The sequence below is a fragment of the Misgurnus anguillicaudatus genome, chromosome 20 (genome assembly GCF_027580225.2).
Source record: "Misgurnus anguillicaudatus chromosome 20, ASM2758022v2, whole genome shotgun sequence".
Classification (NCBI taxonomy): Eukaryota; Metazoa; Chordata; class Actinopteri; order Cypriniformes; family Cobitidae; genus Misgurnus; species Misgurnus anguillicaudatus.
Window position 1 is genome coordinate 14,437,699 of NC_073356.2, and position 25,477 is coordinate 14,463,175.

At 40.1% G+C, this 25,477-nt stretch overlaps 1 protein-coding gene and 1 long non-coding RNA gene across 2 annotated transcripts in view; both read right to left on the minus strand.

Annotated features, from left to right (window-relative positions):
• Nucleotides 1-4,838: 4,838 nt before the first annotated feature.
• LOC129455091 (uncharacterized) overlaps nt 4,839-25,477 on the minus strand; it is a 49,498-nt gene continuing 28,859 nt past the window's right edge. Inside the window, 9 exon segments of the mRNA XM_073858717.1 lie at nt 4,839-6,545; nt 6,707-6,871; nt 7,190-7,363; nt 7,679-7,852; nt 8,799-8,972; nt 9,614-9,787; nt 10,776-10,949; nt 18,432-18,548; nt 18,550-18,600. Coding sequence (XP_073714818.1) covers nt 6,515-6,545; nt 6,707-6,871; nt 7,190-7,363; nt 7,679-7,852; nt 8,799-8,972; nt 9,614-9,787; nt 10,776-10,949; nt 18,432-18,548; nt 18,550-18,600 — 1,234 coding nt within the window. The 3' untranslated portion in view covers nt 4,839-6,514.
• On the minus strand, nt 13,302-16,248 carry LOC129425909 (uncharacterized). The gene is made up of 5 exons (XR_012359694.1): nt 15,775-16,248; nt 15,123-15,182; nt 14,936-15,026; nt 14,760-14,839; nt 13,302-14,580 (listed from the first exon to the last, which is right to left on the minus strand). It is a non-coding gene; the product is annotated as an uncharacterized lncRNA (long non-coding RNA).

Below are 25,477 nucleotides of genomic sequence, written 5' to 3' on the forward strand. Positions count from 1 at the left end.
TAATTGGTAAATCAAACACATTCGTTCATTCATTAAAAACTATTTTTTTTAAATGCTGAAATTGATGACTAAGGGGTTGTGCACACCAAGGCCCCTATTTTATCGGTCTAAGCGCATTGTCTAAAGCGCACAGCGCAACGTCTAAATGGGCGTGTCCGAATCCACTTTTGCTTATTTAACGACGGAAAAATGGTTTGAACGCAGAGCGCATGGTCGAAAAGGGTTGGTCCTATTTTTTTTATGATTAATGGGAGTATTTTGGGCGTAACGTGTAATAAACCAATGAGAGTCTCAGCTCTCATCCACTTTAAAAGCCTGTTGCGCTGGCGCTATGTCTAATCCCTATTTAGATAACGGAGTTTGTAAACTGAAAAACTAAGCTGAGGAAGAAGACCACCAATTAAGATTAATGTTAAACAATTTTGTTGTTTTCACTTGTATTGAAATTGTTATTTTTTCATTAAAACCTTTAAAACCTGTTTTCTTTTAGTCATGTAAGTAAAAAAGCAGGCTTTTAATTGCTTTAAATGTATGGCTATCCAATATTATCAAAAAATAATTTACAAGTATGTAAGAAAATGTTTGTACTGTAAAAAATACTTTATTTGTAAGAAACATGAGATAAAGAATTTACAAACGGCTCTCCGCAAGGTTCAGCACTTGGACAGCGTCAGTTTTTTTAAGCATTACTTAAAAATGATTCTCATCTCACCATATCCACAGGTACAGAGTCATCATATACAATAAATCCGTAAATACATTTAAAAACATTTAAAAACAAATGCATTTGTTTAAAGCAAAGCATTTATTTACTGTAAGGAGCCACCCACTAGCCCAAGAAAGGTATCCAATGGCGTGGTGAAGGGATCACATGTTCTTGCCGTCCTTAGCGCTTCTAGAAGAATAATTCCATATCAGGATTAATTTAAATTCTTTTGACCTCTGTATTTAAATTATAATCTGACTCCAATTTAATAAAGTAAGATTTTAATGCATTATTCCAATTATCTGTTGACCATAATTTAGATATTGATTATTTATAAATTCCCATAGTCTAATGTTGTCCCATTCTTGTCTAACACAGTTCCTCAACTCTTAGCTCTTCTTTGTCGCATCTTTTCTATGGGTGGATGATCTGGACTGCAGGCTGGCCATTTCAGTACTCAGATCCTTCTTTTACGCAACCATGATGTTGTAATTGATGCAGTATGTGGTCTGGCATTATCATGTTGGAAAATGCAAGGTCTTCCCTGAAAGAGACAACGTCTGAATGGGAGCATATGTTGTTTTAGAACTTGGAGAAACCTTTCAGCATTGATGGTGCCTTCCCAGATGTGTAAGCTGGCCATGCCACACGCACTCATGCAACCCCAACCATCAGAGATGCAGGTTTCTGAAATGAGCGCTAATAACAACTTAGGTTGTCCTTGTCCTCTTTAGTCCGGATGAAATGTCATCCCAGTTTTCCAAAAAGAATTTCAAATCTTGATTTGTCTGAACACAGAACAGTTTTCCACTTTGCAACAGTCCATTTTAAATGAGCGTTGGCCCAGAGAACACACCTGTGCTTCTGGATCATGTTTAGATATGGCTTTTTGTTTGACCTATAGAGTTTTAGCCGGCAACAGCAAATGACACGGTGGATTGTGTTCACTGACAATGTTTTCTGGAAGTATTCCAGAGCCCATGTTGTGATTTCCATTACAGTAGCATTCCTGTATGTGATGCAGTGCCGTCTAAGGGCCCGAAGATCACGGGCATCCAGTATGGTTTTCCAGCCTTGACCCTTACGCACAGAGATTGTTCCAGATTCTCTAAATCTTTGCATGATATTATGCACTGTAGATGATGATAACTTCAAACTCTTTGCAATTTTTTTTGAGAAAATCAGAAAACTATTTTTCACTGCATGGAGCATTGTGGGAATTGGTGATTCTCTGCCCATCTTGACTTCTGAGAGACACTGCCACTCTGAAAGATCATGTTGCCAATTGACTTAATAAGTTGCAAATTGGTCCATCAACTGTTCCTTATATGTACATTTAACTTTTCTGTCCTCTTATTGTTACCTGTCCCCTACCTGGCCTCTTATTGTTACCTGTGTAGCTCTCATGAAATCCAAATTGAGCCAATATTTGGCATGACATTTCAAAATGTCTCACTTTCAACATTTGATATGTGATCTATATTCTATTGTGAACAAAAATATAAGTTTATGAGATTTGTAAATTATTCCATTCGTTTTTTTGCTCACAATTTCTACAGTGTTCCCTCTTTTTCTGATTTGGGGTTGTAAATCGGTGCCATTATTTTGTCTCAGGATGCACACTAGTATTGTTTTTTATTGTAAGGTATTTTAAATTAAGGTAGCTCAAACATGCAGACCTGTTAGTGAGATCAGAATAAATGGGAACTCCGATCTGTTTAAAAAGCATCCCATTCAAATTTGCATGTTGGCATTTTAGTAAATTTGCATGATGATGCTTCCCTCTAGTGGAAGACAAACTAATTATATTTGTTCAGAATACACAGACAAGCACTACAGTAGCGTTTATAAAGTGACCAATGATTAAAATAAAGTCACATGATTTTGACATGACATGAAGTTAATATTGACTTAATTCAATTTTTTTAAATCACGTATTGGACATTTTTATCCAAATGACTTATGCATGATTTAATAAGCAAGTCCCAAGTAGTAAATATTATGTACAGTAGCATTATTATTATTATATTTTTTCTGTGTGTTACTAGAATATGTGTCTGTAAGTGTTAGTATTTGTGTAAGCGTTGATGAAAAATATGTGGTTGGTCAGGCATTTTACAAGAAGATTATGAACTGTTATTGTGACAAAATGAAGGCTGGAAAGGATTAAATAATGGAATGCCAATAATTGAAACAACATTTTTTATGAGATTTCCCCATTTACTTTAAATAAAGGTTAGATTTTTGTTGATGAATGATCAAAAGGATAAACAATTCAGATCTTTTACCTCATTCTTTGGCAATAGGTGCTAATACTTTTGACCAGGATTTTATATGGTTTTATAAAAGCAATAAACTGTGGTTTACAGTAAATTCATTTTATAACTCTGGTCTCTTACAACATGAAGTAACTTCAACTTAAATTTATTTCTACCCACAACTTTGTTGCCCAAAGTGCTGCACAATAAAAAATAGAAAACATCTAATATACACACAGAACTTACATGCAATTGAAACAATTGTGAAAGACTCCCATAACCAAATTAAAGATCACCTACTTCAAAGGCCAGGCTGTTTCACAGTTTAGGAGCTACTAAAACATCTAGGCTAAAATACATCTACGCCAAAATACATTTACAGCTAAATTTAAACAATTACATTAAATCAATTATATTATTTGTCTGGTCAACTACTTAGTGAAGTACAGTAACTGCAAACTGCATTGCAAGCGGGATTACACTATGGATGGTGAAAGTATCACTCACAGTCGACAATATTTTAAAGCCTGTTTTATCATATCCTATTACAATAAACATTGAAGCAAAGGATTACTCCAATTAAATTTTAAAAAATCATTTTGTCATCCAAAATTTCTTTTTTCTTCAGTTGAAAAGAAATTAAGTTTTTCGAGGGAGAAAAATTTCAGGATTTTTCTTCATATAGTAAACCTCAGTGGACCTCAACGCTTTGAAGGTCCAAATTGCATCAAAGGGCTGAAGTTCACTATATGGAGAAAAATCCTGAAATGTTTTCTTAAAAAATCACCTAATGGTCTTCCATCATGCACTAAATCAAAAAGCATTTATCAATAAACATTTTCATCATTTCGTTAGCTTTCTTGTGCTCTTGTCTTAAATAGAAAGGAAAAAAACAAATAAATGTGTATTTCTGCAAAATAACCTTTAAATCATTCCAGAAAAATGCATTATTAAAATGACTACAAAAGTTACATGTCTTAATGTATGGGCTGTATATTAACCATGGCCGGACATACCATTGGGCTTGATTGGGCTTGAGCCCAGGGGCCTCGGCCAGTAGGGGGCCCCCGTGCTTGCTTGCGTTCGTTTGATTTGTTCAGTCGTGAATTGTTTGTTGCTGCATTTAATTCGTTAATATATATATATGTCAGTCATCTTGGTGCTGAATATGACGCGCTGCGTTTACTGCTTTTGAAACCCATAGATGCTAGTATAATAGCGAATACGCAAAATGAGAGTCATGAATGAGCTTTAAAGATAACGAGAAAGAGCAACGCGAAAAGGAAGCGCTCGGTGAAATGAAAAAGATTACTAGAGTAAGTATGGTCTTGTAACTCTGTTTTTCTTCTTTGTTTGTTTCTTCAGTCTAACGTGATATGCAGATATACGCAGTATACCCACTAGGAAAGGTCAAGGATTTCCGTATACCCACTTAAAAAAAGTGCGAGGATACGTAATACCTGCGTGTGACAAACTTTTGACACTTTCATTCATAAATTGACATCTGAATCACTCACCATTCGCATGCTCCACTTGTTACTTTGGCGGGTTGAACCTCATATACAGTCGGCTATTTGGTATGTGGCTTCATGCAGCACTGCGCGATCCGATCATTATCGTGGATTCGCGGCGCAAAAGTGACTGGAAAGCAGACTGATGTATTCATGTGGTGCAACATCCGACAGACAAATTCGAGAAATCACATGTAGAAGTCTGCTTTCTAATCGCTCTCGCTGTACTTTGACATCACCAAGCGGTCTGCGTAGCGCAAAATGAAATCCAATCTGCTCGCAGTCTGCAGCTCACACGACACTAACCAAACAGTCCCTGAACAAGTGAACGAGTGGAGCAGAGCTACGAAACATAACAAAATCCGGAGAGTTAACAACGCACATATGACTATGTCAACATTTAAATCATCAGTCCAGTTTATTACTTCCTCTGTAGGTGAGGATCACAGTTTAAACTTATGAAAAGTGTTCATTTTATATCTACTTCAAGGTTTATATGTATTACGTTCATATCAGACGCAAAAAATAATTAATGATCATCTTCTCCACTGTGGTTTTTGGTGTCTAATATTACATGATGGTCATAATTATTAAATAACATCCTAAAATCTTTTCTTTTTCATTCTTAAACACTGCACCACTTGTATTAGGCTATATGCAAAAAATACACTTGTTGATTGTGTTAACACATTACATTATATTGTGTGTAATAAGGTGAATGTTTATCAAGACATAAGTCTAACATAATGCTATGGGGTATTTTTTAATGTGCATGATTAATTTAAATGTGTGACAGCCCTAAAAATACATGATTTAATTTTAGACTGGGCTTATGTTCTGCTTTAGAGATATAGGGGCAGTTTCCTAGACAGGTCTTATCCTAGACTAAAATGCATGTTTGATCTGTCTTAATTTAAACACATCTTGCACTGATATATCTTATCAGTGCCATTGTTTTGTCTCAAGAAGCACACCAGTAAGGTTTTTTGTAAGGTTTGTTTGTAAAAAAAACTACTTAAATGTCCTAATATAACCTAGTAATTGGCCTAGTGCTGGATTAATCTAAACCATGTCGGAAACTGCCATTTAAAGCAACACTATGTAGTTTCCATGTAAAAATGACTTACAGCTCCCCCATGTGGTTGAAAAGCGCAACAGTGTCTGGTATTAGACACTCTTCTGCAGGCAGGGGGAGGGGCGGGGCTGTGTTTCCTACCCTCCACCGCCACTTTCAGAGTGTGCTTGTAGCAGCTAGGAGGTTGCTCAGGTTGCAGCAACAGTACAAGTTGTCCAGTTAAAAGTTGTTCTATCACTGAAATAATTTGTTGCTTTAGTATAAGTTGCTTTAATATAGCTCTATGATATCTTTTTTATTTTAGGTTGGTATGTGCACAATTTACACAAGCTGTCACTGGGGTGGTACTGTACCCTTTCAAATAGTACACCTTTGTAACTAAAGAGTGCATATAATGGGTACAAATGTATCCATATCTGTACCTAAATGGTAAATTTTAGGACCCATTCAAAGGGTAATGTCCCGGTGACAGCTTTTGTACCTTTTATTCTGAGAGTGTAGGGCCCAAAATTTATTCAAGCCCAGGGGCCCCCATCCCGGTAAGTCCTGCCCTGATATTAACAGTTGAACAGTGTTTAAACTGAAGAAAAAAATATGCATGCAGAAACTTCATTCTGGACAATTCAGGCTCAGTTTGTGACACTTCCAAGGTGTCTTCTAAAACTAATGAAGACAAATTGGTAAGGAGTTTCCATATTCTCTCCATTTAATGTCAATAGATGTCAAGAGAAATGACTGAGGATAAAGAAATCCCATATGTGCTTTATATTATACGGGTAATATTGAATCTGCTTTCTTCTTAAATGTTTGTTATTTCCAAGTACAAATGTTTTAGGATTTTTAAGACGATTTTGAGGCTATGGAGTTCATTATGTGTCTAGGTTTTATGTGTGCATAAATTAAGAAGTGATTGGGTGGATATTTTTGAGGTGCCGCAGAAAAAATCTGGTCAGGCAATGGTAACCTATGCCATTGATTGTGATTCTTCGTATAAACTGTAAAAGATAATAAAGAAAAATTAGGCATTAATATAACTTATTATAAGTAATGATTATGTCAAAACAACAACAACACAAATTGTGGAGTCTTTAACCAGACACTAAATTAGGTGAAGATAAAAACATGAATTAAAAATGAATAAAAATAATTAACTCACATCAATTTAAAGTATCGATCAGTCACTAGTTTATTGAGCTTGCTCACTGCTGAGTGTCCTGGTGTATTACCGACCAGATTCAGTTCTCTTATGTGTGATGGGTTTGAGCTCAGAGCTGAAGCAAGAGCAACACAACCTTCGCTTCCAATACTGCAGAAAGACATTCTGCCGAGATAACAAAAAAATATTATTACCGTTTTATTTTGTGCCACCATACTTACTCGTGTAACTCCTCATGTAACAGTCTTTAAATATGGAAAACATGGAAGTGTTTGGTGGTTTCTAAATTCATCCCTGTTTAGATACTGAGGAATGAATGGGGTTAGGCTTAATGCAAACACATTCACAACGCGCTGTACAAAGATTAAAAGTGTACGCATTGAAAAAATATGTATTTGTCTAAGTTGAGGTAAGAACATAGTAAAATATTGAAAAACAGTGGTGTTTTCCATTAACATTTGAGATTGTGTGTTTTGCACTTACTGTAGTGTTTCGAGTTTACACTGTGAATCTTGAAGTACATCAGAGAGCAGCTTCACTCCCAAATCTCCTAGTTTATTTCCATCCAGATTCAGTTCTCTCAGGTGTGATGGGTTTGATCTCAGAGCTGAAGCCAGAGCAGCACAACCTTCCTTTCTAATACTGCAATAAGACAACCTGTACAGAGAAGTCCTTACGTTTATAGTTCAACTCATATAAACTCATAGGAAAATTCACTTGCAAATGCAAAAATGATTTATTTGCTGTTTCATTGTAATACATTTCAATACACAATTACACATAAGCACATTTTAAACAAGAAATGCAAAATAACTTTTCATTTTCTATCATAAATTATATTGTATAAAGAACAAGATTTCGCTGCATTGTGCAATGCCACAAAATATGAATACAAAAGAGCATGAGTGTAAAATACATTAAACGAATCTGATGAGTTTTCACATCTATTAAAGCTGATAAAGTAAAACTCACTGTAGTGTCGCTACTTTACAGTGTGGATCCTTCAAAAAATTTGAGAGTATCCCCACTCCCGAGTCTCCTAGTGTATTACCACCCAGATTCAGTTCCCTCAGGTGTGATGGGTTTAATCTTAAAGCTGAAGCCAAAGCAACACAACCTTCCTCCTTAATACTGCAGTAAGACACTCTGGAGAGAAAATGAGTAAAAACTCACTGTTAAGTCCTATTCGGATATAATGGCTATGTGCATTATGCATATAATGTAAACGGCATGTACATGTAGTGAATCATATAAGTTTTTCCAGAGATAGTGTTTTGTGGGGGGGTTTGTTTGTGACTCGCTCTACCCGCTGTACGCCTACAGGAGCTCGGGTTTTATAAGTCTTGTCTTTTATAAATCTGATAAAACTAAATACTCTTCAGAGATATAAAGGATATAATGCCTTTCTATAGGAACTCAAGATTAACATAAGACAACCAGAAACAGTGTGTTATGTGAGCTTTAATTTAATAATTTAACAGCAGTTTATATTTTATATTAATATATGCAGTCATCTCAAGCTTTTGCTGAATCAGCTGTGTTTCTTTTCCCTTAGTAAATTTTACATTCATTTCAGCTACAGTACAAATAAATTATACTGACTTTTCTTTTAAAAAATCATGCTGGCTCTCCTGTTTTCCAAGTGTTGTTCACCTTAAACATCAAACTTTCAAGTGCATGTGCATGAACTTGGAATCAAGCTTTTATTGAGAAATTTATAGGGCGCTTTCGGGGTGTACTCGCACTATCCAAGCGTTTGATCCCCCAAAGCTTGGTTCGTTTGACTAGTATAATCGCTCTGTACCGTTTACCGTTAACATTACGATGGGTTCCGGAGAGAGCTTAACTTCCTGCTTTTTTCAAAACAATCGCAACTTAATGACGAAAGCGCACCTGGGCTCATATTGATAAAATTATAGTAAAAGTATAGATCGATAAAAGTGCGTGCATCTGGGGGAGTAGGGAGGGGGGGCAATTGTGCTGGGGCATGGATTTGGTTTGAATAATGTGAGTGCGCCCTCATCAGAATCCACATAAACTCAACTTAACCCAGGTTTTTGGTTTTGTGAACCTCAAAAACAATAACACCCACCTCAATTTCATTAGTTTACAATGTGGTTCCTCCAGAAAATCAGCGAGCAGCTTCCCTTCCAAGTCTCCTAGTTTATTACCTCCCAGATTCAGTTCTCTCAGGTGAGATGGGTTTGATCTCAGAGCTAAAGCCAGAGCAACACAACCTTCACTTCTAATACTGCAAGAAGACAACCTATAGAGAGAGGTTCTTACGTGTTCAACTCTGGGTAAAAGTCACTGATAGAAATAAATTGCAAACTGCGTAATAATACAGTTTAATACACAATTATTCGCATTGCTTTTAGAGTTATAATTACATTTTAATCAAATAGGATATTGATAGGATTTAAAGAGCACCTACTGTCTGATTCACGATTTCCTTTGTTGTGTATTAGTACATGTTAACAATATGCAAAAGGTACAAATCCCAAAGTAAACACTGACGCAAAGTTATCGTATCCAACGTAAATCTCTTTTTTACTACAACAAACACAAGGATTAGGCAACAGTTTACTTCCTGGGCCGGTTGACGTGGACAAGATTAGCTGGCCAATCAGGGACATCACTTTTTAGATCATTGAGTTTTGTACAAAATCCATGCGTTTCAGAAGGACATGGATATCTGGTGCTACAAAAATGTGGTAATTAATGTGTTTTTTAACCATAAACCACGCAAACACGTTGTACTATACCAAATACACAAAATAACGTTGTTTTTAGCAAGGAAATAGGTGCCCTTTAACAGATTTTCTTTTCTAAAATAAGTGACTGAAATAAAACTAAATGAATATAAATTTCATAATAATCTATTTAAGTTGATGAAGTAAAACTCACAGTAGTTTCTCTAATTTACAATGTGGATCCTTTAGAAAATCAGAGAGCAGCTTCCCTCCAGAGTCCCCTAGTTTATTATGACCCAGATCCAGTTCCCTTAGGTGTGATGGGTTTAATCTTAAAGCTGAAGCCAGGGCAAAACAACCTTCCTCCTTAATACTGCAGGAAAACAATCTGGAGAGAGAAAAAAATAAGGAAAACTATTGTTTACTTGTAACTGGATAAGGTTTATTATTATTAATAATTCCGAACTATTCTAGCAACTATAGAAAAGGGCAAATCCCCTAAGATAGATTTATTCAGTCCACATTATTGAAAGTCATTTAATGGTTGGTGCAGTCTGCTGAATAGTCAGAGTTTAGTTTTGGCAAACAGCTCTGGTTCCTAGAGACATAAAACAAGATACTGCATGTTTTATAATGTTATGGGGAATATTTCCAGACAGTGCATGCACTGACAACAGTGCACGTGTAAAAACAAACCTATTAATAGGCTGGGTCAAGGTCAGGACAATAACAGGCACCATTCAGTGTCACAAGATTGTCTGATAGAAAATGTGCAGGCCTGACTGAGGTGGGACGACGAGACACAGAGTTTCAGGGAACATACATAACCTTAACTTTGTCATTCCCAACATGTCTGTTGACGCTATAGGAAACAAGTACCACTGAGGGAGAGTTTGTCTAAGGCTGTGGAAACAGATAGTACCAAAGACACTTCAGCGACATGCGATCCATGAGTCGAGTTCATATCTAAGCTATAAAACCTATGTATAAATGTGTTTGTGGTGAGGACCAAGCTGCCACAGCACAGACATGCACCCCTAGACAGAGCTTTTAAAAAACGCCTCTCCTAATAGAGTAGACTCTGATCCCCAAAGGTGAGCCATGGCACACAACTCACAATCAAGGGTAATAGCGTCTGTAATCCAATGAGCAAGATGCTGCTTAATGATCTCATTTACTTTATTGCAACTGTCAAAGCAAACCAGAATTGGAGAACACCAGGTGGACCAGTGGTCCAATGGATGTAGATTCTCAAAGCCTTTTATGATAAAGTCATTCAAGGAAAAAGGTATGGCCAGCAGAAAAAACACACTTTATAAATATAATATTTTCTAGGGCGCACAACAACTTAAGCAAGCTGAAATAGTAACACTTACCGTAGTTTCTCTAGTTTACATCGTGGCTCCTCGAGAAACTCAGAAAGCAGCTTCCCTGCTAAGTCTCCTAGTTTATTACAGTTCAGATTCAGTTCTCTCAGATGTGAGGGGTTTGATCTCAGAGCTGAAACAAGGGCAAAACAGCCTTTCTGTCTAAACCAGCATTGTTGCAGTCTAGACAGAAAACAAAACATTGATCAATATTCCACTTTTTTTGAAAATATGCTCATTTTCCAGCTCCCCTAGAATTAAACATTTGAATCTTACTGTTTTGGAATGCGTTCAGCTGATCTCCGGGTCTGACGCTAGCACTTTTAGCAAAGCTTAGCACAATCCATTGAATCCGATTACTGACTATTGAAAGTAACCAAGGGGACTATTTTCGGGCAGTGCGTAATATCACTACGCCTGCTGCATCCATGTTACATCAGCAAAGTAATTGATTATTACGCCAGAATGAGAGTATAGTTCATAGCCATATCTGTCTAGAAAATCCCAACTTTTAATTTTTTGTCGGTCTTAGTACACAATGTAACTACAAGAAGAGTCAAGTTTTAAATAGGAAAATATCAAAACTCTTTGGTTATTTTTTTGCGCAATGCTAATGGTCTAATCAGATTCAATGGATTGTGCTAAGCTATGCTAAAAGTGCTAGTGCTAGACCCGGAGATCGGCTGAATGGATTCCAAAACGGTAAGAATCAAATGTTTAACTCTAGGGGAGCTGGAAAATAAGCATATTTTTAAAAAAAAGTGGCATGTGAGCTTTTATGTTAATAAGTCCTTGACCTTTTCCTCAACCCAAAACTTGTTTAACTGGCTTGTGCAATAGGCCTTAGTTCTGTATGCACTCATACAATGAGTTGCTGCTACATTCTCAAGCCCAACTTGTCACATCGGAGCACAGGGTCACATTTTTGTAAGCATGAAATCAGGGCAAAGCAGCCTACAGTCAGACACACTTTAACCGGCACCATGATCTCATGATCTCTAGTGATTTTTTTCTGTGCAGATTAGGGTCAATAAACGATATCGTCTATCAAAGATAGTCAGACATATGGCCAATAGCGTGATGATAATTGGCATGTTTGCTCATTATAGTTTTTAAATTATTATTATTATTATTATTATCATAATGGTTTCACATTAACATGCCCATTGTGTGCTTTTTCTCCCAAGAGAGGGTTTGTGGGCTTCACTTTGCGCGAGAGAGCTTGTAACGTCATGCATGAACTCATCGCACATGAGCTTGTAATACGTGCAGCTCTGACATTTTCTCGTGTTAGAGAGGTTGTTAGGTGTGCAGATGTTTAAAACCAGCGAGTGTGTTGTTCCAGGAAACTTCTTGGCTTTAACCCTAATAAGACCCTTGGGGTCAATTTTACCCCAAGCCACTTTTCTTTAGTTTAAAAACATGGTTCCCTTTATCTCAGTGGAATAAGATTTTGTCAATTTTCCAGATTATCTTTCAAGATTCATATAAAAAAAACTGAGCTTGATTCGGTCGTTCTTAAGAGGCATAAAAAATTAACTTAATTAGTCCCTTTGGGGGTAAAAATGACCCCAATTGAAATGAATGGGAAATGCAAAAAAAATCTTTTTATTTGTCAAAAAAAATCAATGAATCCAGAATAAATCTGAAATTTTTTACACAGAAAGGTAGGCCTGGTACTAGAGCACAAATGTTGCATACATGCTCGATCACACACACACACACACACACACACACACGCGCGCACACACACAGGCAAACACACACACACACGGACACTTACATTTAGTCAAATTTCTGTGGCATTTTGTAAAAACAAACATTTCAAAAGGCATCAAAAACTACTAATAAACTACTAAAAATTCTACTATTTGAAATAATATTTATTTTTAAATTAGATATTTTTCAGGCAATTGAGGAATTGAGTGGTAAACGGGTACAAAAGTACTTCATACCTCCCAAAACACAGCATTAATGTATAGATGGGAAGTAAATCACTGCATGAAAAGATGTGTATCCGTACTAGGAAACTCCTGTAAACACCACTGATTTTCGGAAGCATCTACTAGTTCCACTGAGGGTAAACTACTAATTCCACCAAGTTAGGAAACTCCCGTAATGATACCAATTCGGATGTATCTTGCTGAGGGGATATCCCCGTGGAATATGCAGCCATTTGTTGCCATGGCAAGTAATCCCATTGAAGATTTTGGCAGGGGCCACTTTCACACCTACAGAGGTACTGGAATTTCACACCTTTGCACAATTCTAGTGTCCCCATTGGTGTTTAATCTCAACACTGATTGGTTGCTTTTAAAACCCCCTCCCAAAACTCTGACAACTATTGGGACACAACTTTGAACTTTCCAGTTGAGATGATTTGATTGGTTACACTTTGTTTTAAGCCCAACCCAAGCCCTCATAGCTTAGTGACTTGATTGGTTATTTGCCTGCTATTCAGATAGACTAAAACCCCCCCCCCACTTTATACTACTATACATCCCCAAAACCCTTAAAAAAAAATAAAAACTTGAATTGAGTTTGAAACGTTTATTTAAAAAAAAAAACTGAACAATCCACAATTGTCACAATCACAAAATAATATAATACACAAATATTAAAAGTTGCATACATAAACAACACAATTTAAACTCATAAATATACAGACAGAGAAAGCAATATTAGAGTAAAATAAAACAAAATAAAAGCAACAATGAAAACTGCATTCAAAGCAGTACAATGCAATGTAGCAGTGGCAGCTCGTGACTGCTCATCCGAGGGTTGCAAATTCAAAATAAGTGTTCGGAGTGTCATGTGTGTTGCTTGTGTTTTTAAAATATGTGTTTGTTGCTTCATGTAAACCACGTGCATCACGTGTTTAGTCAAAACACGTGATGCACATACACATATTTTGAAATTGGGAACCACACAAATGACGGGCTATTTACATGTTGTGACAAACTTCGCATCGAGAGCTCACAAAAAAAGTAGTCACCATCTGCCACTGTAATGTAGTTAATATCTAAATAAAATGAACAACAACTATATTGATCTTGCTCTTAAGAAATCAGTCCTACACTGCAAAAAATGACCTTCTTACATAGTATTTTTGTCTTGTTTTCAGTAGAAATATTATTTAAATTAAAATAAATAAATAAAATACACACACATTAAGTGAATTTGTGCTTAAACCAAGCAAAAATATCTGCCAATAGTGTGAGAAAAAAATCTTAAGTTTTCTTTTATCTTAAAAACTTAATTAAAACACAATTTTCTCACCCCATTGTTAGATATTTTTTCTTTTTTAGGCACAGATTATCTTAAATTGTATATTTTTGTCTAAAAACTAGACATATTTTCTAAGGTAATTTCGCTCATCAAGAAAATACATCATGATTTAAGAATTTTTAGTTTTTCTACTGAAAACAAGATAAAAAGTGTTAGAAAGTGATTTTTTGCAGTGTAGAATCAATCACAGAGCTCTGTCTTGGAATTATTCAAACATTTCTCACTGTAATTTCTCACATTTAAGAAAACCGGTTGCATCAAACCCTTCAAGTTTCAAAACACATAGATTTGAGTACTGTGAACTTAAACAAATGAGTCACATGCAGTTAAGCACTACCTAAATATAAGTGCATAATTGCACAAGACTTAGGTTCACAGTACTCAAATGTATGTTCTCCAAAACTTAATGGTCCAAGGCAACCGATTTCCTTAAATGGTTTGAGTTAAGTTAACTGCTAAAAGCATATACTTGTCAGCAAAGGTAACGTTGATGCACCCTCATCTGGACAGACATCTCTTTGGAGCCCTTTGGAAATATGAAAGTACATATAAGTATTTGGCATAATACTAATACACATATACATATACAGATACACACACACACAACAAATCAAATGACAAAGTTGTACATTGTACAGTTTAATGTAAACTTTCTAAAAAGATACAACAATATATGATCAAAGAACTTCATAATGTCCATCTTACTAGATTTTCTGTGTTGATGTCCTCAGAGTCTCTGTGAAGTTCTGCAGCTTCATTACAGTAGGCTACTTCAATATAGTTGTCTATCAAACACAGAATAAAAATAGAATCACATACATCATAACACATCTATTTACTATTTAGCCTCTTTGATTTAATAATTTTATTATTAAACTTACATCATTTTGGCCAGATTGCAGTGACATCAATTTCTTCAGTGTCTGGATCAGTCTGATGTTTTAGCTTCCACTGTTACTTCATTATATTTCTCTGTCAAACACAGAATTAAAAATCAAAATCACATACATCATAACACATCTGTTTACTATTTAACCTGTTTTTTAAAAATTGAATGAATAAACTTACATCATCTTTACCCAGAAACCTCTTCAGCGTCCACAAAGTTGACCACAGTGTACATGACCTCTGTAAACACAAACATGGATAGACTTCATATTTAAAAAGATGAAGAACAGCAAACATATTACATTAAAATATATTATGAATCCAAGCTTCTTTACAATTAGCATCTAGGTTCTCTCAAAGTGAAGCTGGCTTTGTTACAAATCAATATAAAGCTATTAAAACCGTCTCGAAAAATAAGCAGCATCTACCAGAACTAAAGCAATGAGCTTTTAAACAACAAAAGATCGTCTGTATCATTTAAAATAGCAGAGAGACACTTGCACTTGCTGCTAACATTTCCAACACACAAGTTACTGTTGTTTTGTTTGTTTTAAGCAAAGCACGTCTCATCTTGGCTTCTTTAAAGTTTTGTTTTTAAAAACTTAAACATCAAATTTATTCTTTTAACAGCCCGGTTTGAATGTTACTTCGCGTATTTTTAACCTCATGTTTACTGCTGTGTACCATGTATACCCTTAATGTTTTACTGTTTGTGCTTTAAATTCAAACAGTTCTAGTATAAAGACAAAAACGAATCATAGTAAATAACATAATATGAACAAAAAGGCATCCGATCAGCGCGATGCAGACAAACTAATTAAATCAAACTTACCTTAACTGTTGATATGCAAACAAACAAAGACACCGTCCAGGCTGTAACGGTTCGCGATTTTGAATTTCCCCGTCAAGCCCATAGGTCGAGCGGTCGCACCTGAAGGATGAGGGGAGATGAGTGGGTGCAGGTGCATTCTGGGAAATGTAGTCCTTTTCTTTGGCGTTGTCACTGCTGTAGCATATGCTGCTGTAGATGTAAACTACGAGTTCCAAGATCCATTGGATGCACTACAATCATTCCAGCCCAAGTTTGATTGATCCCCTGCTCGCACTTTATTATATACTTTTATATAATCCGCGTTTTCACACTATGCATTGTTCTTTATACTTGGTCATTAATAAAAAATAAAAAATATTTCTATAAAGTTTATAACGTTGACAAAACATGTTTAGTTGACAAACATGTTAACAGTTATTTTGAATGATGATCAGATTTTCTTAAATATAAAATCTTTGTGAATCAGCACTTACTTGAGGAAATACAAAACTCTTTAAACATGCCTCAGGAATTATCTCTGGGTTTAGTGGATTAACTTAGCCTGACGTTGCCATACTCAATTCTAGTCAGAATTTGAGTCTGATACCGCTCCATTGAGCTATAATTATGAGGCGTGTCTCAACCGAAAAATGCCTCTGCACTCAATTGGATAGACCTACGACCAATCAGAGCAACCGAGTGTGTAACGTATGTTGAAATTACGTCTTTGCAGCCTGACCGAACTGCTAGTTATTTCGCTATGACACAACATTGTGATTATACTGAGTTAGCGAATGTACATCAACACCTATTATGTTTACAACATTTCGTTTATATCACAACATGAAGTATTTACTAAGTCATAGAGTAAGACTATCTCTTACCATTTGTACGTTAGGTGAACTTCATCCACGACGATACCCATTACGTTTGCTTAAAAATATTGGAGCCTAACATGTCCCTCCACTTACAGCAACCACGATTCCGGGCTTCCGAAAAGAAGCTGGCAACGACCGCTAATTATATCCATCTCGTCGTGCACGCTGAGTTGCATCGCCGTGATAACGTTAGCCATTTCAGTTGCGACCAACTTTTGCCGAATAGGACATCAACAAATGCCCTGCTCGCGTTTCTCTGTTCCTCTTTTAAAATCAATGCTCTGTCGATATATTTTAGAACAGACTCAATGTCAGAATCCACACATCTGAACTCTACAGCGGCAGCCATTCAACACACGCGCTCTTTGGTGACGTGGTTCATTACGTTACTGTTGATTATCTGTTCTTCATCGTATAAAGCCCGCCCTGACAATTTGATTGGTTCGACCAGCATTTGTTCTAAAATAGTAGCTCCTCAACGGAGAAACCCCAGACCCATCTTCCCGTTTACAAAATCTTGTGGGCGGGGCTAAGATGGGCTGGCACCCAGGCTAGGATTAACAATGAAAAAAATTATATATTATTTGTAGAATTAAAAACGTATATATTTTTTGTAATCACTCTTTTAATCTCTGGGGTCATTTTTACCCCCAAGGGACTATAATGTATACAGGAAAATAGGGTCTTATGAGGGTTAATGATGTGCTCGAATTAATGGCATACCCTTAGCGTAAATCAACTTCTTTTTTGTCCACCAATCAAGTGGCTTACTCATAAATGAGTAAAAAATTTACAAATAAGTAAAAAACTATTGCCCCACCTCCGGATACTACTGTTTAGCGGCGATCTCACAGGCTGACGATAGGACGATCTTACTATGGGGGCATATCGCCCAACACTAGTGCAGACGCTCAAAAGATATAAATAGTTTAATGTACATCCAATTATGCTCGCTGTTTATATTAAGGGGGGGGGGGGGTTTAAAACTGTTTCATGCATTCTGACTTATTAACACTGTTTAAAGGAACATGGCAACTTTTGGGGAATTTAGCTTATTCACTGTATCCCTTACCATGGGTTCACACCAGCCGCATTTGAGGCGTCAAATTCGCGTGTACCGCACCTAGTTTGCCGCTTGAACAGTTCGAGTTTACTCGCTTCATTTGTGCGTGAAATTCTAGTCATCAAGACACTTTCACGCCGAAATTCGTGTCATTGGAGGGGCTTCTGCAACTCCGCTCGCTTCCTGTTATCACGTCACTACTAGAGCAAGCTCTTGATTGGTTAACGCAGCACGTTTTTCTGCCAAAGTTCAAATTTTTCAACTTGCGCGTTTGCGTCTGCCGTGCTACACGCCTCATTCGCGCCGCGAGACCTCCGTATGCGCGTCAACACGTCTTCACATTGACCTAACATTGAAATCCCTCGTGCTTGATGCCTCTACCGCAGCTGGTGGGAACGCAGCATCAGAGTTAAATAAGTCCATACATATTTTTGTATTATACATTGTATTATATTTTCCTAGCTTAGCACATACTGGAAGTAAATGGCTCCCAATAAGTGTCAAAATAACGCCAACATTTTCCTATTTATATGTTATAATCTGTATAGTCACAGCGTTTACAAATAACAAAGTCATATGAGACACAGCCATCTTTTAACCGAATTTTTCAGAAGGGGAAGCACTGCTACTTGGGCAGAGTGATTTATCGCAGCACCTCAGAAGCCTGTGGTGAGGACCCCTAATAAAAGGGACACAAAAAATCATTCTCTTTGAATAATGATTTAATAATTTCTTACTGTAATATTTCAATTTTACACTGAGGGTTTTTCAATCCAGCAGAAAGCAGCTTCACTCCTGAATCCCACAGATTGTTGTCACTCAGGTTCAGATCTCTAAGATTTGAGGAGTTTGAGAACCGAGGTCAGAGCTGAACAGCCTTTCACTCCGAGATTACAGCCACTAAGACTGAAAATTAAAACATTTTATTAGGCATGTATTAATCCTGATCAAAGATTTATGGTGACAAAGGATATCCTTATTATCAATCTTATAATGTACTTAAGTTACTCGGGCAATCATTACAGGACCTCGCTGGTTTATTTTGGCTTATATAGTAAGTTATATCAAGTTATGTACCAGCTCAGGTTAGCTGATAAAGTAGCATCAGACTATATAAACATTTGTGCTTGCCTTTGAGTTGCGGGATGACCCTCCTGCAATCGCACATCACTTTTGTTTTGATTGTAGCATCACATGTTTAACAAAGGGTCCCTTGACTGAAGCAAATGTGATATGCATCCATGTGTTTGCTCTTTATCTCTTCTCTCAGACCAGACGCGAACTTTTCTCTACAGTTTACGACATACGCAGCACGCAGATGTCCCGCTACGGTGGCTCAACGCAAGCCATTCAGCGTTTGACATCAAAGTACCGCGAGACCAGACTTCTCCATATGCATTTGATTCTCTCTCGCAGAACTTTGATTTCATACGATTGCTCTGCGCAGCGCCAAATGAAGTCCCTCAGTTGTGTGTGTGCGTGTAACCTCGCGACCACAGATTCTATCCATCATCACCCTCTGACACTTTCGTCTCGTTTTTATTTGACGAATAAACAATGTAGCGAGTAACGTTAAGTGTCATTTCAAATGTAGTGGAGTAAAGAGTACAAATACCCAATCAAAAATGTAATTGAGTAGAGAGTAAAAGTTGCCTATATTTTTGATACTCAGTACAAGTACAAAGTAGCCCAAAAAATACTTAAGTACAGTAACGAAGTACATTTACTCAAGTACTTTACACCTCTGATAATACTGTATAGTAACTTTAAAAAGTTAATAATACAGAGCAAATTAGACTGAATGCAAATGTAACAATTTATTAACCAAGTAGGAAAAGCGTCTCGGTTACAGATGTAACCCTCGTTCCCTAAAGGAAGGGAACGGAGACGTCACGTCATGACCGATGAATTGGGAACTCGCTTAGAGAGACCAACCTGCTTCAATAACTACTAAAACGCCAATGAACTTGGCATTGAGGTATTTGCATAATGCTGGCGACGCCCCGCCAGGTGCGTATATAAGCCGCAGCTGCAGAATACAAAATTAGCTTCTTTTCGCGATGATTACGATGTCAAGTCGTGACCGACGAATTGGGAATCCCTTCCAAAATGCCACTGGAGCTGACCTCTTCCAGTGTCTGCAAAAAGCCCTCCGATTCCACTTAAAGAGATGGAGAAATAGGATTAAGGCAGAAGGCCGGGCACTAGATGTTCCTTTAACCCCACAGTAGTGCCAGCGACTGGGAAGCGCCCTATCTGATAGGATAGGAACGCTGTGGAAGCCACCGCCCCTTTAAGGGCTAATTTTGGGCGAAAGACAACCGTAGTTGAGAATGGACAGCCATGGCTGTGTAAGCAAAGCAGTGCTTTGCTGAGGGAAACGTGGGCTGGTAGGATTAACCCCACGGAGAATACTCACAAAGGAACCCCTCTCAGGGGACGCAATGTGGATGCCCGAGCCCAACACATATGTTCGCGAGGATACAGCTAGTGAGAGGCTGACAGCCAATACTCCGCATCATCAGCTGCCAAGGCAGCGAGAGAAGGACAATTCAAACCATTACGCATTTTTGTCCTAATGGCCTTCCATACTGACACTTATTGTGAAGCACCAGTCGGAGGCTGCAAGCCGACGTGCAAGTGTGTTCTCCGTGCTCCCCTTGATGAGGAAAGAACACGAGAGGAGACAGGCTCGATACGAACACTGTAAAATCTAATGAACGTATTAGGTGTCGCCCAACCAGCAGCTCTGCAGATGTCTGTTAGCGAGGAACCACGAGCGAGAGCCCAAGATGAGGCAACACTCCTAGTGGAGTGCGCTCTCAAATTAAATGGACAAGGAATGCCCTGCAGATTATAAGCAATGGCGATAGTATCAACTATCCAAAGAGACATCCTCTGCTTAGTGACAGCTTTCCCTCTCTGCTGACCACCATAACAGACAAAGAGCTGGTCTGAGGTCCTGAGGCTTTGCGTGCGAACCACGTAGAGTCTCAGTGCACGTACGAGGCACAACAAAGCCATGGTTGGGTCTGCCTCCTCTGGGGGCAGCGGCAAGCTCACCACCTGATCTCTGAAGGGAGTGGTGGGAACTTTGGGCACGTAGCCTGGCCTGGGTCTAAGTGTTACGCTCAAGACAGCAGGACCAAACTGAAGGCACGAATCGTCGATGTAGAATGCGTGTAGGTCCCCTACTCTTATCACGGAGGCCAAAGCTAGCAGGGTCAGAGTTTTCATAAACAAAAACTCAGGGAGGGGCTGTCGAGAGGGGCATCAGTTCTGGAACCGATTCCTGGTCGTCCAGTAAGGCGCGACCAGTAGAAGGCTCTCCTCGTCCTGACTGTGCAATTAAGCTCACTGGAGGGAACGCATATTTGCGCATCCCCAGCGGCCAGCTGTGTGCCAGCGCATCCACGCCGAGGCTGCCCTCGGTTAGTGAATAAAACAGACGACAATGGGTATTGTCCGGCGACGCAAACAGATCTATCTGCGCACGACTGAACTTATTCCAAATTAGCTGAACCATCTGGGGGTGGAGGCGCCATTCGCCAGGGCGCGCAGCTCGGGAAAGCGTGTCTGCCGTTGTGTTGAGCGAACCCGGAATGTAAATGGCACGAAGGGACCTCAGATGCTTTTGACTACAAAGGAGGAGATGACAAGCGAGATGCGACAGGTGACTAGAGCGCAAAACCACCTTGACGGTTGATAAACGCAACAGTTGCAATGTTGTCAGTGCCGACTAATACATCCGTCCCTCGCAGCTCCATAGCGGAGCGTACGAGTCCCAGATATACAGCCCACCGCTCGCGGCAGTTGGGGTGCTATGCACACCCCTGAGACTGCAAGCCCGTCATACGTGGCTGCTCACCCTGTGCTGGGGGCATCATTTGTGCTACAGAATGCCAGGAGAGCTGTCTTAGGGGCATATCTTGCCCTCAGAAATGCTGGGTCTGACCACGGGGTGAAATTGAAACGACACGCAGGTGTAATGGTTACACGGTGTATGCCAGTGCGCCACGCTCTCCTCGGGACTCGATCGTAAAGCCGACGCTGAAGCGCTCTCATATGGAGCAGTCAGAATTGGCTGGATGCGCAGCTTCTGTTAACACGCCGATAAATCGATCGAGTCTAGTTACCCACCAAGAAAAAAGATCCTCTGCACAGGGCAAAGTTTGCTCTATTCCCAGTTGACCTGAAGACTTAAACGAGCAAGATGCCAAAGCATTAAAGGTATAGCGGAAGATTTTCCCGAATTACTTAAAAGAACCGCCCCTCCGTATTTTTTAAAAAATGCACACGAAACTCTCTACCTCCTCCCGAGAGGGAACGCCTGTTAAACGCGTGCACGAGACAGAGAGATACAGAGAGAGAGAGAGAGAGAGAGAGAGAGAGAGAGAGAGAGAGAGAGAGAGCATGCAGGAGCCTAGTTCTTCTTTTCGCTCTGTTTACAAGTTGCTGTCAGCATGTTTACCGTGTCTGTGCGGTTTGTGACTCGTGCCAGGGCTAGCATTGCTAATCATAACTTACATCAACTTTACTAGCAGTGATTTTAAATGGATTTCTCCAAATAGCATGACAAAATGTACCTTTCCTGTAGAAACTTCGCGTCGGAAGCCCAACCTGTCCTTTTAGCTCACACCAGCAGCCAGCGTGTGAAATAGTCTCCCATAAACAGTCTGGTCTTGTTTCTTTCTTTATAGTCCTTTCTCTTCTTGTCATACAATTCGTAGACACTTTTTCTCTTGCGACCCTCAGACATTTTGAAAAAAAAACACAGCGAGAACGCGAGCTTCAATGAATGGTTGAAACCGTAGCACAACACACATACACGTGAAAGTGCGCATGTGCAGAAAGCGAACCGAGAGGCGAGCACGTACGACGGTTATACGTCAACATATAATCAGAATGATTGACATCTGGGATGACCAATAACAGAGGTGATCCACCCGGAAAACGAAAATCTTCCGCTATACCTTTAAGTCTCTGTGTTCGCGCAGCGTCTGCCGAGAATGTGCTATTATAAGCCGACGTAAATATAAGCAGAATGCAAACGCCGCTCTCTCTCAGGGGTTTTAACGCCGTCTCCCAAACTTTCATGGAGACACGGGGAGAGAGAGACAGCTCGAATGGTGGTACTTAGTATTGATATGCCCTCCCCAAGAACGCAGAGCAAGAAACAGCCTGTGGCAAGAGGGGATGGACACATGAAGTACACGTCTTACAGGTCTAAGGCTGCAAACCGATCTGAATATTGAAATACGTGCTTCGGCGTTATCATCCTGAAGGATCTCATTTGGAGAGCCGGGCGCGTAAATCAAGATCGGTCGTAATCCACCGCGTATTTTGGGTACTATGAGATAAGGCTGGAAAAACCCTATCATCATCTCGGTATGAGGGACCGGCTCGATACGTCCTTCGCCAGCAGGACATCGACTTCTGCACGCAGTACATGTGCATCGGACGCTTTCACTGTAGTGAAACGAATGCCCGAGAATTTTGGGGTGTGCCTGTAAATTGTATTTCATAACCAAGGCGGATCGTGTGTAAAACCCAACGAGATGGGCTGGGGACTGAAGCAAAGCACCCAGGGACCGTACGAGGAGAATTAACGGCACTACCGAAGTACCCGCGGTGGGGCAGCTGAGCGGGGCAGGTGTGACTGCCAGTGCGTTTGCCTTGTGAGCACAAACATCTACAGTGTGTGTGTGTGTGTGTGTGTGTGTGTGTGACACTGACCTGAGCCCGCTGAGGGTGACGGTCATCTGGTCTCCTGAGCGGAGAGCGCAGACTCCGGTGAGGGTGATGGTCGTCTGGTCTCCTGCACGGAGAGCGCAGACTCCGAAAAACACCCGCTGGCGATAGAGGAGGAGGAGGGTGAGCTGGTGTGTGCCCGCTCACGACTCTCTCGATCCTCAGGAGACCTGGAGAGCGAAGAGGAATGCACTCTTATGTGTGGTTATGTGGGTACCGGCTAGACAGCCGGTGGAACAACAATGTAAAGGAGTGAATCACCGTCTCCTGAAGAGTGATTCTCTCCAACTCCGGGTCGCCCGTCTCGGGGCCACTTAAACTCCCGATTGTCACAAGAAACGGCTGAGCGGGCGGGGTTCCCCTGCGCTGCAGAAATTAGGTCCAAGGAGGGGGAACCAAGGTTGCTGCCGCAGAACGCCCTCAGTGAGAGGCAGACTGAGGAGCTGGCATTGGTGGACCAGGGCAGCTCTCTTCCGCCGGGGCACGACCTAGGAGATCGCCTCAGTTGCGCCGCGGAGCTGAATGACTCCCCGGACTCGCCAAAGAGGCCGGTCTGTGAGACAGGAGCATTCAGGAAGTTGTTCTTGTCTGCGTTCGTCGTGTCAGCCAGACACAGCCAAAGGTGGCATTTCGTGGACCACTGTGGTGGACATCGCACGACCGAGGGTTGCGGCCTCCCTCGTGCAGATCTCTAAAGACCTGCAACGGAGCCATGGCAGCGGGGGAGGTGAGGGGTGAAGGCTGAATGGCGGTAGATGGCCGCGAATCCATGTTTGAGTCAGCTCTTTGTGCTGTCGGGAAAGAAAGGCGCAGGAGGTGAGGACCGAGAAGCCAGAGCAGCTCCGAAGTACCAATCATGCAGACGGGCTGGTTCAGGAGGAGGGGGGTTAACCCCTCCAACCCTACCGCTTTCGCTGCACGAGCGGGCACGGCCGCAATCTCCGGGTCGAATTCCGCCTCGGAGGGAAAGGGGGCTTCTCTCTGATGCTGCTGAAGTGACTGGACCAGAAGGAGGTCCAATGGATTCGGCAGAAATCGTAGAACACGACTCTTCAGTCTCCACCGCAATCGAAGAGGGTTATGCTCTCACAGAGAGAACAAAAACCCTCCACGAACGCAGCCTCGGAGTGCTCGATGCCCAAGCACGAAGACAGTGCTCATGACCGTCTCTGGAGCCCCTATACTTCTCGCATCCAAGATCGCACGGACGAAAAGCTATCCTGAAAAGGACGCTGATCTCCGAATATACGAGAGAGTGGCTGTCTTTTACAAGACACAAAGCTCTCAGTATTACTCCTTTAGGGAAATCACTCTATAGGTGCTCAGCTGATGATGCGCACAGGGAAAGGCAACGCACACACTAAACTCAAAAAAAAATTATGCAGAGCAGTGGAAAACTGCGAGCGTCTGCTGTGTTAGTACTGCTTGTCAACCAACTTCAGCAACCGTTCCCAGAAGAGCAAGTAGCTTCTCAGTAGCAGATAATGCCGGCTTTCGAACCTAAAAAGCTTTTTTCATATTCTGCAGCTGCGGCTTATGCTGAGTTTACACCAATCGCGTTTTGGGCGTCAAAATCGCATCTACCGCGCCTAGTTTGCCGCATGAACACTTTGAAAAAGCAAGCATTTGACGCGCGTCAGAGGCAAACTCCGCTTCTTGTGGGAGGGGCAAGTGCTATGCGGTTGTCTGTTTTCAAGATGACTGATGTTGATTGTGCATTTATCGAGAGAGTGACCGGTTTGTATGTGGTAACCTTACCATAGGTTAAAATAAACAGCCGGGTCGATAAACGTCATGTGACTCAAAAGTGAAATGTGTATTACAACTTACCAGGTTGCCCGATGTCCTTACTGACACTCTTGTAAGCGAGGTCCTTTTTATTCCTGTCTCCTATAGAATTAAGAACTTGTGTCGTATAGCTCCGGGTGACTGCTTAGGACAATATCAAGCGAAGCGTTGGTTGAATGAGTGACTCCGGGCAGGGCTGCCACCACAGCAGCAAGCAGGTTCCTGATTGGTTAACGCGGCGCGA